This window comes from Excalfactoria chinensis, chromosome 1 (assembly GCF_039878825.1).
Source record: "Excalfactoria chinensis isolate bCotChi1 chromosome 1, bCotChi1.hap2, whole genome shotgun sequence".
Taxonomy (NCBI): Eukaryota; Metazoa; Chordata; class Aves; order Galliformes; family Phasianidae; genus Excalfactoria; species Excalfactoria chinensis.
In genome coordinates this window covers 12,598,648-12,613,194 of record NC_092825.1, presented here as the reverse complement: position 1 = coordinate 12,613,194, position 14,547 = coordinate 12,598,648, and the positions used below count along the sequence as shown (strand labels likewise).

At 41.5% G+C, this 14,547-nt stretch overlaps 1 protein-coding gene across 7 annotated transcripts in view; it reads left to right on the top strand.

Moving 5' to 3' along the window:
* The window catches only part of SRPK2 (SRSF protein kinase 2), a 135,243-nt gene that overhangs the window by 37,984 nt on the left and 82,712 nt on the right, over positions 1-14,547 (top strand). The window contains exons 1-2 of one of the 7 annotated variants that reach the window (XM_072327231.1): positions 10,115-10,210; positions 10,295-10,358. The exons of 3 other annotated variants lie outside the window; for them this stretch is intronic. In XM_072327231.1, coding sequence (XP_072183332.1) covers positions 10,321-10,358 — 38 coding nt within the window. In that variant the 5' untranslated portion in view covers positions 10,115-10,210; positions 10,295-10,320. Of the gene's footprint in view, positions 1-9,983; positions 10,359-10,861; positions 10,945-14,547 lie in introns of those variants that run through there. 3 more of the 7 variants (XM_072327229.1, XM_072327228.1, XM_072327227.1) reach the window with 3 other exon arrangements.

The window sequence follows — 14,547 nt, the reverse complement described above, 5'->3', positions numbered from 1 at the left end:
ATTTCCTTTTTTTTTTTTTCACCAGGGGTTTTGTAACGGGAAGATAAAACTTAAAGGTCTTTAAAATACCAAGTAATAACAATAATTTAGGGAAAGGTGAAATTTTAACCCAGAATTTTAAGATTGCAGCATGTATTTAATAAATGTGGTCCTTTTGGGAAGGTAGCACAGCTTTATCTCCTGTATGTGCAGATCTGGCTCAGCCTGTAGGTGAGGTTTTCTGAGCCCCGCAGTTAGTCCTTAGAAGAGAACGTGTGCTTTGACTCAGTCTGGACGAACAGAAAACTGTTTCGTTTGAGACTAGAATTTGGCTCGTTTTTTCTGTATTGGAGCAATTAAACTTTTTCTTGCTTGGAAAAATAATAGTATCTGAACATGTGAATGGAATGCAGCATCTAGTCGTGCAAGAAAACACCTGCAAGAAAATGCTGCTGTCAGAAGAATCCTAACACAGTAACACAGTACATGGGATCACAGAAGTGATAGCTTAGATAAACTTCAGACTAGAAATCAGAAATTACCCACTGCAGTAGTAACGGCATCAAAGCAATCCAGTTTGAGTGTGACATTATCACGTTGGATGTGGCACTTCTTTCAGCTTTGTCAGAAGAGCTGACCCTGCACACTCAGTGTGCCATCTCCCTCTCTATAGGCAGCATCAGGAAGATACTGCTGGCTGTTTGCTGTGTTAGCTGTTAGTTTCTTAAATCACTCCCTAGCTGCATTATTTAATGCTGTTCCCGTATGTTGCTTTAATGATAGTAAGAAGGAGCAACCAGCAGCTGATTTTAAAGGACAGGAGGAAATGTTTTGAAGATATCAAGTGAATGTATCACTGTGTTATTTTGTTGTTTTTATATCTTGCCCAGAATAGGTAACCTGCAGAAATGAACGTTCCTTCTCAGCACCTTTGGAATATGTTCTTAACTCTGTCTCTGTTCCCTCCAAGCATAACTTTTCTCATAACAAGGGTGGATAAATGCATACAAATAGTCAGAAGACAAGCACAGTGATATTTGGGGTTAATAATGTTTTCCTTGGTTTGCTTTACTAGTATTCAATCTGACAAGCAGTTATGCAAAAAGACACTTGAACGTCGTGTTTTTTTCCTTTGAAGAATAGCTTTCAGTCCAACCACAGGCTTTCAAATAAACATTAGGCAGAGCAGTTACTGGGTCTTTATTTTTTCCTCTTCCTTATCCACACTTAAAGATTTGTAAGCACCGGGGGGGAGAAACTGGGGCACAAAGGGGCGGGAAGAGGGAGAGAACAGCAGCAGTTTGTGCTGGAGGGCAGCTGGGGCTGCCAGCATAGTGAGCCCGAGGAGAACTGGGAGAATGAGGAGTTCCTCTTAATGCCATCTTTGTTTTTCCCAAAGCATTTTAATGAACAAATACTCCCGCCAGGTTGTGTCAGCAAGACTCAGCTAAAGTTGTGTGGGTGACTTAAAAATAATATTCAAATGCATAGTTACACTCCACTGTCATGCTGCTTCCCTGACTTGGTAGTGGGTCATTTTTAGACTAACTTCATCATATCCTTAATGCATTCCTAATGCTTAATGCTTTCACAGCTTTATCTTCAAACTTCAAAAATTTCCATATACAAACATAAAAAAGAAATTCAAGAATTTGTCAGTGTTAAATTATTCAGAGGTATTAAGCATGAGGCTTGGGCTGTATATTTATTTGGGAACAGAATATTCCAACAGGTGAAAGGCACATTTGTCTCCGTATTTTATATGCTTTTTCCCCTTTTGGAGAGGCTTGGATGTTTCTGAAGCTTTTGGTTTCCAGCCTCCCCTCTGTAAAAGCAAGGCAGAAACAACCACTGAAGACCTGTGCTGTCTTCAGGTCATCTTTGGCTTCCCTTGGTGTTAAAGGGGACAAGGCTGAACTCCTGGCAGCGTGCTGACACGAGGTATCTGTCTGTGGGAGTTAGCCCTGATTTGTCACTGGGTGCAGGCAGGTGGTAGCAGCTGTTCTGAAGGAAGCCAGGTGTTCTTCTACTTTTTTTACAAGTATTATTTTTTCAATCTTGACTGAAGCTCAGGGAACACTCAGTTTGAAAGGATAGCTGTGATGCTGCTGTGGCTTCTTAAGAATGAAGAAAGTAGAAAAGACGTGGTATTGTTAATGTGAAGCAGGAAAAATGTACCTGTGACTCCTGAGTGCACGAATCTTTCTCCTGATGTAAGGGAAAGTAAAAGACTTTGGTTTTTATCCTAACTTTTATATATGTGTGTGTACATATGGGGGGGCTGTGTTGTTAAAAACAAACATATATTTACATTCTGAGCAGTAACTGCAGCAGGACTGGTGAAGAATAGAGCAACACTGGCTTCTTGATATGCTCCATTAGAAAAGGAGGAAGTTAGTTTTATCAAATCAAAGTGAACAGTTTTTAAAGTGGCAATTTATCTTTTGAATATGCATAACCTTAAACGTTCTGCTGTAATTTCTTCATGCCGTGAGCGTGGATGGGGTACTGAACAGGAATAAAACTGATAATATTAGTGTAATCTCCGAACAGGAGATTGCAAACAGCAGGTTTCTATCACTCGTTCCTTATTTAGCAAGTCACTGTCTGTTGTCTCAGTATTGCCATGAATGTTGTGTGTACCAGACCTGAAAAAGTCCATATAGCTACTATGTTATTTTCCAGTGTTAAACTGGTTGGAGAACTGCTATTTCTGCTGGTGAAAGAAGGCAACATTTGAGCTTTTTTTTGGACACCTGTGCAACCTCTGTATTCTTCACAGCGTGTCTTCTAGATATGTTGAAAGCAGAAATATCCATGAATGTGCATGAACCTGGTGACCCACATGAAACTTGATGACACGATTGCTGTGGTTGTGCAAGTTAGGAACCTCTTCTGCAGAAGGAACACAGAGAATTGACTGCTGCAGAGGAGTCTTCTGTTTGTAAGATCAGAAAATACCAACCAGAAATGCACTGAAGGCTGCATGGATTTCACACCTTTAAGGAAGTAACAAACAAACTCGGTGTTAGCTTCTCAGGGTCTGCTGGGTGACAGTGCTGGCACCTGGCTTCAGTCCCACTGTATTCATTGCCACTTCTGGCTGGTTTTTACATTCCAAAGGTTGCTTAGGAATTTCAGTTACAGTCTTGAAATTCCATGTGAACTAATCTTTCCAGTGTTTGTAAAGATGCAAGATAGAAAGATGCCTGCTTTATACTTAGCAAGTTTTATCCTGTCATGGTAGTACTAAAGCACTGAGACCATCATCTAATTCTTGCTGGCCATGTTGCGCTGTTGGAAGAGCAGAAGTCTCATCACAGAGCAGCACCTCCAGAGGTCTGATGTCTGCATGTGACCTGCTGCCAGACTTCACCTGAGCGTCAAAGCACTGCATTGTGACGCATGCACAACTTTTACCCTCATTTTGAAAACTTAGCAACACCTGGAAGAAGGATTTGTTCTAGGGTCATTATAATTGTTACTCTTCTGCACTACTCCATTTTCTAGTTCATTACTCATCTGTCAAATATAGGCTTGCTCTGAGGTTGTTCTGTCTTCCAAAGAAGCCCCTGGTATTTGATCAGTTCGCTATATAGAACTGTATCTTATTTTGAGAAAACATTATCTTAACAAAGCCAAGGAACGAATCTCTCCAGCTGTGTTTAGACCTGTGCATGTTGATTTTTTCCTGCTGACTGGTGTCTTGGCAGGACAATTTTAATTCATCACCACCATGTGAACTGTTTAATGTGTCACTTGTATGATGTCCACAGCTCGAAACAGGGATATGTCCACGTAAAATCAAGTTGAAGTTCCTAGTGCATTTCATTGGCTTCAAGATTGAAAACTTACGTAGCGTGTGTTCTCTGATCTGTTTTTGCATAATATTTTCAGGTCTGTCTTTATGGGACTGGGAAGTGGGATTGTTTATTTTAACACTAACGTTGGAAAGACAGTCAAATTACAGAAGGATGAGAGTTTTCATATGCAAAATGTAGGATTCAAGCTGCTCTATTTCTAACGTGACTGAAAGAAGCAAGAGACAGCAGAGAATAGATGAGGACACAGATATTGGTGATGAAGGAGATGTGTAAAAATACCTTAGAAAGAAAGCTAAAAGCATCTTCCACTCATGTCATATTGTACGTACTGTGCAGAAATGGAAAGAAAAGCATTGAAGTTGTTGTTTTTTGATCGGAGTAGAGCAACAGAACATGACTGAATCTACTTATTAATTAAAACCTGGGTATGTTTTTATTACTTGCTTTGTTTTCTTTCCTCTATACATGTTATAGAAATAAATAGATTCATTTCTTTAGCTTGTTGGGAAGATTTCTTCCATGATTCTTTCTGACATGGTTCTAGATTCTTTGTGCAAACTTTAGGTTTCTCTTTTCATTCTTGCAGCCTTTGGCATGATGCTTTCCTAGAAATCCTTCTGGAGTTTGAAAACTCTGGCAGCACTTCTTTATAGAGCTCACCCCTCCAAGCTTCTGGTCTTCCCTTTTTTGACAGAGAGCTGATGCTCTCAAAAAGGAAATCCCTCCCTATTTTAGCATTAGCTGATACTTTTTGCTGGTCTCATGCATGACCTCCACCTGAGCATCTCGGAGGAGGTAAAAGAGGTTGTAAATAGCTTTGCTTTGGTTAATAAATATAGAAAGTAAATAAAAGGAGATGATTATGAAACCATTTGGGGCAGTGCAGAGCCTTTTTGTTTTCCTTGGTTGGAGTTTGAATAGTATGGCTTTGGAGACTTACTGCATCTGCTTTGCTCGGGTCTTGGATGTGAGCCAGTTGTCTGACACCTGATCTAAAATTACTCAGAGTGAGCTGATAAAATGTGTGGAGCAACTGAGGAGTTAGCTGAAATGCTGCTGGCTTCCCTACCTGAACTGGTATTTTGTGGCTTCATTCTATTAACTGCTGCTTTTGGATTTGCTGGCACTAATTTGAATTAATTTTTCATCTTTTTTAGCCATACTATTATGGTCTGTTCTTCTTGATGTGGTTCTACACACAGTGCTGTCTTTTTGCTACCTCTGAAATTAAGACAGTCCAGAGTACGTCAGTGAGAACATATGTGCTTGCTCATTAAGCAGAGGTACTGACAGAATCTTCACAGTCTGTCTGTGCACTGATCAATAGTTATCTAATTAGCACATGAAAAGCCATTTAAGGTGATGTTTTTCCAATCCATACCTGGTATTGGTCCTGAATAACCCAGTGTTTGTGGTGCCACAGCCCATGGGATTAACCAAAAGTTGGAGTGCTGGCTCTGCATGAAGTTGGAGGGGCTGGAGCCAAGAGCCTTGAAGGAAGAGCTGCTCAGTTGTAGGACTTTTTCCCTATTTTTCTTTTTCTTTCTTTTTTTTTTTTTTTTTAAGCTTGAAGTTTACCAAATATCACTATGATTCACATTCTTCTGGCTGTAAAGGCTGGATGAGTAGGTGGTAGAGACCGCCATTTCAAGGACTTTTTTATATGGACTTGGGATACAATTTGTGTGTTCTAATCAATTCTGCTAAAGAGCTGGATTTGTAATTTAGAAATAATCAAGATAAAGCAATGATAGCATTGCTACTTCTGCAGCCATCTTTTTTCTCATGGTCTAGAAGGCTTTTCTTTTTAAATAAAACTCAGATAGGTTTCCATCTGTTTTATCGTGGTGATATCATCTCCATGATCAGCTTTGTATCTGGAGTGATAGTTGTGTTGTCGGCATCACCTCAGGTGTGTGGTGTGCTTGTGCGAAGGTATAGATTTGCTTTTAGACATGGGGAAAATGGTTCTCTTGCAAAAATCTCAAATAGGGGAGATGTAAAATAGGCAAATCCCATCTCAAATTCATGAGACAGGGGCAGAGATGGAGAAGGGAAAAAAAATCACTGAATTTAAATAACGTTGTGATGGAAATGTTATTAACTGGTGAGTGGGACCCCTCATTAATGACGCTAGAAATTATTCTTACTGTGAAATCTGATCTGATGTAAATTCTCCTTATCACTGTATGGAATCAATTGTAGATACACTGAATTTTCTTTCTGAAAGTGAAATTAAAATGATGGTGCAGAACAATCTTATTGTGTAACTCTTAGAGCATCCAGGGACTTGAAGTTTGCAGGAAAGGAGCTTGCATCTTGGATTATTTTTTTTTAATATCTTGTAGAGTGTTGGTAGCAATAAGATATTAATGTAATAATCCATTCTATGTGAAGATAATATGGAGACTTGCTTATGTAATGAATAAGCTGATCATTTTATTCCAAGCTCTTTGAATTTTGTTTTGCCACAGAATCCCAGTCTTTATAATACCTGTTTATATAATTGGTTTTAAATTTTATGAGGGTTAAACAAGTTCAAAAGCAATGCAAAGTCATGTTAGATTATTGAGATATGTTAGTCTAAGATCAGTGGTAGGGGAAGTGAGCTTCAGCTCACACCTCCATGTTGTCAGCTTTATCTTTGACCAGAAAGGCATTAAGAAGCTGTCGGAGCTTCCCTCAGAGTACTGAGCCCTCAGCAGTTCCACTCATACTGGAAAATAAGAAAGTATGACATACCGAAGCCCTGGGCTTTCTCCAACAAAGCTGTCCAAACCTTTCAAGTTGTCCTTCTCACAGAAGTAGCTATTAGCTTTAAGAGCTGACTACACAAAATCTGTTACAAAATGTGTAATGAGACAACCTGTTCTCATTGAACAATATTGAATCAGAACAGAAGGAGAATGGGTTGGGAATGGTGAGTGTGCTGGTACTTAAGAGGCCACGTGAAGCTGAAGTTAGCAGCTGTGTGGATCAGGTCATAGTGAAATGCAGTGCAGATCTGCAGACCTTGATATGCTGTGTAGGATCATAGAATCGTAGAATGGCCTGAGTTGAAAAGGACCATAATAATCATCTAGTTTCAAACCCCTGCCATATGCAGGGCCGCCAACCACCAGAACAGGCTGCCCAGAGCCCCATGCAGCCTGGCCTTGAATGCCTCCAGGGCAATCTGTTCCAGTGCATCACCACCCTCTGTGTGAAAAACTTTCTCCTAATATCGTATCTAAACCCCCCCTGTCTTAGTTTAAAGCAATTCCCCCTTGTCTTATCACTATCCACCCTCATAAATAGCCATTTCCCCTTCTGTTTAAACACTCTCTTCAAGTGCTGGAAGGCCACAATGAGGTCTCCATGGAGCCTTCTCTTCTTTAAGCTAAACAAGCCCAGATCTCTCAACCTTTCCTCATAGGAGAGGTGCTCCAGCCCTCTGATCATCTTAGTGGCCCTCCTCTGGACCCGCTCTAGGAGCTCCACGTCCTTCCTGTGCTGGGGGCACCAGGCCTGGACGCAGTACTGCAGACGGGGCCTCACATGAGCTGAATAGAGGGGGACAGTCACCTCCCTTTCCCTTTTTTAATGCAGCCCAGAACACAGTTTGCCTTCTGGGCTGCAAGCACACACTGCTGGCTCATGTCCAGCTTCTCGTCCACCAGGACACACAGGTCCTTCTCTGCAGGGCTGCTCTCAAGGAGATCATACCCCAGTTTGTATAAATACCTGAGATTTCCCTGAGCCAAGTGCAGCACACTGCACTTGGCCTTATTGAACCTCATTAGGTTTACATGGGCCCGCTTCTCCTGTGGGAGAAGTCTGTCCAGGTCCCTCTGGATGGCTTCTCTTCCTTCCAATGTATCGATGGCACCACTCAGCTTGGTAAATAGCCCTGTGTTGAAGGGAAGCAAAATTCACGTTCTGAATTCAGGTGGGCTCTCGCTGTGCACTTGGTTATGTTCAGGAATAAGGATTCTTGGCCCGTGGGATGCTCAGAGTAGAGGAGATGTGTAGGAGCAAGGGCCTCCTGCCTTTTGTGGAGCAGGTATGAGTCACTGCATGTATGTGTTTTGTAGCAGTGCATGTTAGAAATGCCTTTCAGTAGCTTTGGCAGATACTTGAGAACTCACAGACATTCTCCTTCAGTCACAGAGGTCTGGCAGGTGGCACAGTGAGTTCTGCACCAGGGCTACTACAAGAACACCATGTACATAGGGTCACAGTGGGGTGCTGAGGGAAAATACAGTGGTATAGACTTTATTTGAACCTGGGTAATACAAGATAAGAGTATATTTGGAAACTTCTCAGAGCCATTTTTTGCCTCAAGTATCTATACAGCTTTAATCTTAAAGGCAGTCTCAATATTCAGGCTGAAACTCAGTGGTGTAACTTCATTTACATTGCACTTTGTATTCTAGTGCATGTAAATATTTTGCAGTGAATTTGAGCCCTACAATAAATGTTTTTGATCACACCCTGTGAATAGCAGTGGCATAATTTGCACTAAAAATCTGTTTTAAAAATACTGGTATAACTGTATGGCTGGAAATCAGGAGGTGTAAAAGATTTCTGTGAAGTCTTTATTCAGTACAACGTAGTTCTTAGTGATGTGTTAGAATTATTGGGGTGCAGAGCAAATATGCACGTGGCCTAAATAGGAGCTACTCCTGGCTTTGGGTGCTGCGGTCTGGAGGTGGGACCAGCTGGCTCCTGCTCCAGTGGGATGTGGAGCTGTTGGAGCGGGTGCAGAGGAGAGCCATGAAAGTGCTCAGAGAGCTGCAGCACCTCTCCTGTGAAGACAGGTTGAGGGAGCAGGGCTGGTTTGCTCTGGAGAAGGCTCCAGGAAGACCTTGCTGTGGCCTAAAGTACTTGATAGGACAAGGGGGAACAGGCTTAAGCTAAAATAGGTGAGATTTAAATTAAATGTCAAGGAGATATTTTTCTCTGAGAGGGTGATGAGGCCGTGGCTCAACTGCCCATAGAGCTGTGGGTGCCCCATCGCTGGAGGTGCTCAGGGCCAGGTTGGATGGGGCCCTGGGCAGCCCGAGCTGGTGGGGGGCAGCCAGCCCACGGCAGGAGTTGGAGATGGGTGGGCTTTGAGGTCCATTCCAACCCAAACCATTGTATGACAAGAGAACTGAGGTCATTTGTGGAGGCCTCTCCAGTCTGTGTGTTTTGGGGAGATGCAGTGGTGTGCGCTTAGACCAAGTGCTGATCGTTGCTGCCCTGCAGCCCTGCCAGCAGGGCATGTGAATACTGAAGCTAACCAGTATGATTTTTTTTAGTGTAGGTTTAAAAAAAGTATATCCACTTTCTCTTTCCCATTTTCAGAGAATTCAGAGACTTTGTAACATTTATAAAGAAAGAAAGAAAAAAAAAGCCACGCTGAAGCCTTCCCATCGCAGAATGGTTAATCCCAAATAATAAGAAATTTACTCAACTTGTAAGCAACAAAACTTGGTTTTAATGTTGCCCAGGACTTGCCCCTTTTCTCTGTAGCTGATACCTCTATTTCTGTCTCTTCCAGGGTCTTAAAGTGACACTCAAACTTGTGGCATTATCCTTGGAGGTAGTTTTAGTCACAAACAATTTAACCGTACTGCTCCTTGTAAGTCATTTTTCAGCTGTCTCTGTATGTTGTTTCAGGAAGATCCCATGGAAGAAGCCACAGATGGCACAGGAGTGCTTTCCCCATAGCCAGAGCTGAGCTGCTCCATGTGCTGCGGTGCTGGAGAGGCACCGGGCAGCTCTTATGGCATTAGCGTACACCAGGTTTTGTAGTGGATGTTTCTACTCTTTTGTTTTTAGTGCTATGGTGGTAATTAACAGATTAAAAAAGGCAAACAAACAAACAACAAAAAAAAACAGGAAGAAAAAAAAAAGAAGGAAATTTAACTACTACTTCTGAAAGTGGTCTGAAGGAAATTTAACTCAGAGCACTAAAAAAAGAAATCTCTGTGTGTGGAGTGTTTTCCCTTTATGATTTCTACCCCATGTACTGGAGTGCTGATTTAATACTTCATTCTTTGTGACAAAAATGATTCAAAGAGCCATATTTTTCAGGGCTTTTGAAATGGATGTTTCTGAGGGTGTCGATCAACGTTTAGGCAATTAAGGGGAGCAACACTACGTGCCATAAATCATCAGGTCCTCTTTTTTTCCCCAGAAACTGAAATTAGTGCCACAATTTGTAAGCGTTGCGATAAGAATCACCTCGTGCATGTGTCAGCTGCGTCTGGAGAAAGGCAACACCCCTCTGCCTAAAGAAATGGTTCCTCCTGCTTTCATAAACAGTCATGTGCAGAGTTCGGCAGGGCCTGATGCCCCCGGAGCTCGTTCCTTCCCAGCCCGATTGAATCGGTCTTCACAGAAGTGCTGCGAATCTTGTGGCCTCGTTTGAAACAAAAGGGGTTAGGAAAAAACTCCTTTGGTTATAAGACTTTGGAAAGCGAGGGCAGGCAATCTCGGCTGTGAATATTTTCTGATTTTTCCAGAAATCAAGCAGAAGATTGAGCTGCTGATGTCAGTTAACTCTGAGAAGTCGTCCTCTTCAGAAAGGTACAGCCACATCTTTTGCATGAACAATTAATGGTGTAGCATTGCAAGCAGCAGCACAGGGCTTTTTTTTTTCTTTCCCATGTTGAGTTTGCTCGTGTCGTTTCTGTACTGCATGCTGGTGATTGTAATGTGTTAATCGAGCCTCTGGTTTTGGTTAAGCTTTGTGCATTTTTGCAAAGATTTATCGATTGCTTTTTTTAATGAAGTCTACTCGGCTGCAGCATGCAAATGGCAATACAGCAAGCAGGCTGCTGCTTGTGTGCTGGGGTTGCAGACCTCCTTTTTCACTTTTGTGCAAACGGCCTTGCGATTTCTGAATTCATTTTAAAGATTTAGTGTTTGTGTTGTGTTACAGGAGACCGTTCTCCAGTTACAAAGGGCTCTTTTGAATTCAGATTAACAGAAAATGTAACTTGATGAAGCATTTAATGTCCTGTTATGGGGAAAGGGAGTGCCCTTTGCAAAGTAGCTCAGGAATCACAGATTTCCAAATTAGTCACATTCTGTGAGATAGATGTGATCCTTGTTCAAGTCTGTGCTAGGAAATGGAGCAGTCACTGCATGCAGTAATGGTTCATGCCTGCAGGTAAGGACAAAATGACTCAGAAGTGTTTTTAAAGCAATTATTTTATCTGTCAATCAGATGATTATGATTTTAAGTAGCTGTTTCATTTTAAAGAAATATTTGGAGGCGCTGTATGCACTTTAAGTTTTCTGACACAAAATAACCTCCTTGGGATTATTTTGTTGGCTTAAAATTATCCAGTCTGTTTGCTACTGTTTTGCTTGTGGCTGGATTGCAAGGTAAATTCTGATGGTAGGAACTGCTTAAACCTGGATCAGAGTAGTATTTTCATCAAGCTATTTACAGCAGTCATTTCAGCTGTGTGCAGAGGACCATCCAGATGCTGTATATTGGCATTATGATATTGGGCATTGGCATAAAAAAATTAAAAAAAAAGAAGGTTATTAATTTGATGTACTCAAACTATATGGTTAGCTGAAATTATTACCTGAAGCATATTTATTGAATGTTTCAGCATATGAAGACACAATCATCTTCTGCTGAATGCTGTCTGAAGGAAGCACAGTAAAAGATAAACCTTTCAAAATGAGCGAGTGCTGTGTGGCATGCATGATTTTAGAAGATGAAAACGAGCAGTGTGGTTTGGTTTATAATTGTATTTCTGCTAAGGCATTTAGAAGCAAACAGAATTACCTTTCAGTAGCCGTTGGTATAACAAAATACCAGCAATGAGAAATCCAGAAAATGGTGGGGGGGAGTGGGTTGTTAAGTCACCTTTCCAAAATGGAGAGATGTAAGAACAGCTTTGAGATGTATTTTCTTTGGTTATTCAAAATGATGAATCAGGAAAGAAAATATTAACGTTTATCTGTTTGCTTCTCTCTGACCGTGATGCTTACAGTTTTTAAATGCAAGGCTAATAAAATGGTGGTGATAACAGAGAGGATGATGGGGTGAAAACAGTAAAGGAAACAGGTGTTAACTTGATTTTTGGAAAGGCTTTTCTTTGGAATTGGCATTGCTGAGGGGGATTCCAGTGTACGATTACACATGGATGTATTTAGAAATGGGAATTTTATGCAGCGCCCTGAAACTGATGGGTCTCATTCTGAGCAAAACGTGCTCTTAGTTGAACCGATGGCAGTCTTAGATGAATTGGTCCCTGTAAAGGATTATTGCACATAATTAGAAATGGATGCATGTCTGAGATTAATTTAGATACCATTCATTAAAAAGTAGGATTTCGTAACAGCACGGTGAATAATTTTGCAATAGAGATTCAAACGTGAATGCTCTATATACACACAGACTTCTCCCTTTTGAGGGTTTAATTATGTGGTACGGTTCACCTGGAGAGGGATTTGGCACATCAGCTGCACAATTTGCATGGTCAGTTATAAGTAATAAAAACCAATTTAACGTGTTATCTGAATTTTCTTTTCTTTTCTTTTTTTTTTTTTTTTTTTTTTTTAGAATAACCACATTCTTTTCCTGTACCTAAAAATAGACTGAATTCTTTTTGCAAGCTGTTATGAAACAGTGCTGTCGGTCCTGTGAGCTTCCAGTTCCTTTCAGGGCCCTTTCCAAAATTACTGTGTGTTTTGAAGAAATAAACGTGGTTCCATTGAGTGTCTGAACTGTAAAGCTGTCCTCGGTGTAGTGGAATTGCAGTGTGTGTTCATAGCTCCTATGCACAAAAACGTTTTTGACAAACACACTGAATTCACACTTGTATATTTTTTTTATTACCGATTTTTTACCCTTCCTCATCGTGGTTGGTCTGTTTAAGAAGCTTGAGTTCTCTGAAATACCAGGTTGGAGACCTGGAAGAGAGCATGGCTTGTTTCTTGTTTGCCACACCAGCAGACTGCTAGACGTGCTCGCATGGCAGGAGGGGAAGGGAGAGGAGCTGCTTTGTGCGGTACAGAAACGGGAGGAAGGAGGGAGCCCGTCTCTGGCCTTCTGGTTTGTTTGCTTTGTGTTTTTACTGCAGTGTTGAGTGTTTGTAGCTTTTCCTGCTTGCTTGGCAAGTTCACTATGTTACCCTATCCTGGAGGGAAAAAAAACAACAAAATGGGTAGGAGGAAGCTGGGCTCTAATGGGTGGTTTGGCTGTTGCAGGAGCTCAGAGCATGAAGAGTCCTGCAGCATTCTCAGGATAGTTGCTTGTTGGGTTTTTAAGAGGCTTTTAGGAGACATTAAGAAGAAAGCGAGATGGTCCAGTGTGCTGAGTATCCTCTGAGATGTTAAAGATAATACAGCCCTGAAAAGCAAATGAATGCAGATCTGAGATGTTTTTCTTAATGAGATTCCTCCTCCCTTTCCACCTACATACTTCTAGAGAAACTTGGACTTGGAGGTGGCATAGCACAGGGGGTTAAGATAGCTGTATCTTGGTATTCTGTGGGGTATTGCAACAGGCAGATGGAATGAGCCAGCACGTTTGAATCCTAATGCTGTGAGCAGTGAGCACTGTGCATGCCTGGCAGCAGCCTGAGCCAGGGAGTGTGGGTAGCTGGGAGCGAGGGCATGGCAGGGCTCACAGCCTGCCCTGACTCGTCACACCAACTCTGTTTGTTTGCAGAGCTGAGGTCTGAAAAATACACAGGAAAGCTTGAAATACTCTGGAAATGTTTTTTTTGTCCAGCGCGGTGCATACCTGCTTTATTTATTTAAGGAGCAGTGATAAACCCCAAGGGTCTTTGCGTGAAATTCCTTGCCCATGCCTTGCAAATGCCATTAGCAAGCCAGCAGCAGGCAGAGCAGGGTGGTCTTGGGAAAACCCTCAAAGAGAGTAAAACTGCCTTTATTTCTGTCATGTCAGCTATGCCCTCATTCCTTGTACAGTGTAGTTAGGCCTTTGAGCTGTACAGATGTTCTTTTTTGCCTTTTTTAGGGCTTTGTAGAACTTCCGTCGTGTTTCTGTTCCATTTTGAAAAATGCCAGCTCTTCCACCTGGATCAACTTTTTATGTTTGGACTGTTCCTAATGTATAGAACAGTCTTCTGTGTCATGGGATAGGACAAAACTCTTGGCGGTCTTTTTGTTCTGCTTTTTTAAGCTCCGATTCTGGATTCTAAATTTGTCAGTGATGCAGTTTTCCCACAAGATGTGACTGCTAAAGGTTATTAGTAAGGCTGGTACGTCTCACTGACTCTCTTGCTGCCTTTCTGCAAAGGTTGCATATGCGTGTTGCTTTAAAATGCATTTCTGCTTCAGTGTTCTTCCACAACACTTGGAAAATAACAGAAACAAATGATGACAGCCAAGCACTCATGAGCAGTTTTAAAGTAGATAACCAGTGCTTTTATAATTCCATTTTTGTCATTTTGAGGGCTTTTATAAATGCCAATAAAGGGAAAGTATTTTAAAATGACAGCAGGGCAGTGAAGTTCTTGCTGCACAGCATGCAGAAGTATTTGGGGTGGGGTGGTGCAGCCAAGGTTTAAGGACAACTGTTCTTTGCTTTTATTTTTGTTTCTTTTGTTGTATTTTTTTTTAGCCTTGAGCTATGTAAACCCCTCTCTCTTTGTTATTTGTCTTTGCAGAGAGAATTAAATGCATGACTTCATGCTTTTACGTGGTTCCTTCATCAGGTGATCCCAAGAATGCAGTCAGGGGGAAGAGTAAAGGAGGAATAAATCTCAGATAATGGTCTGGAAGA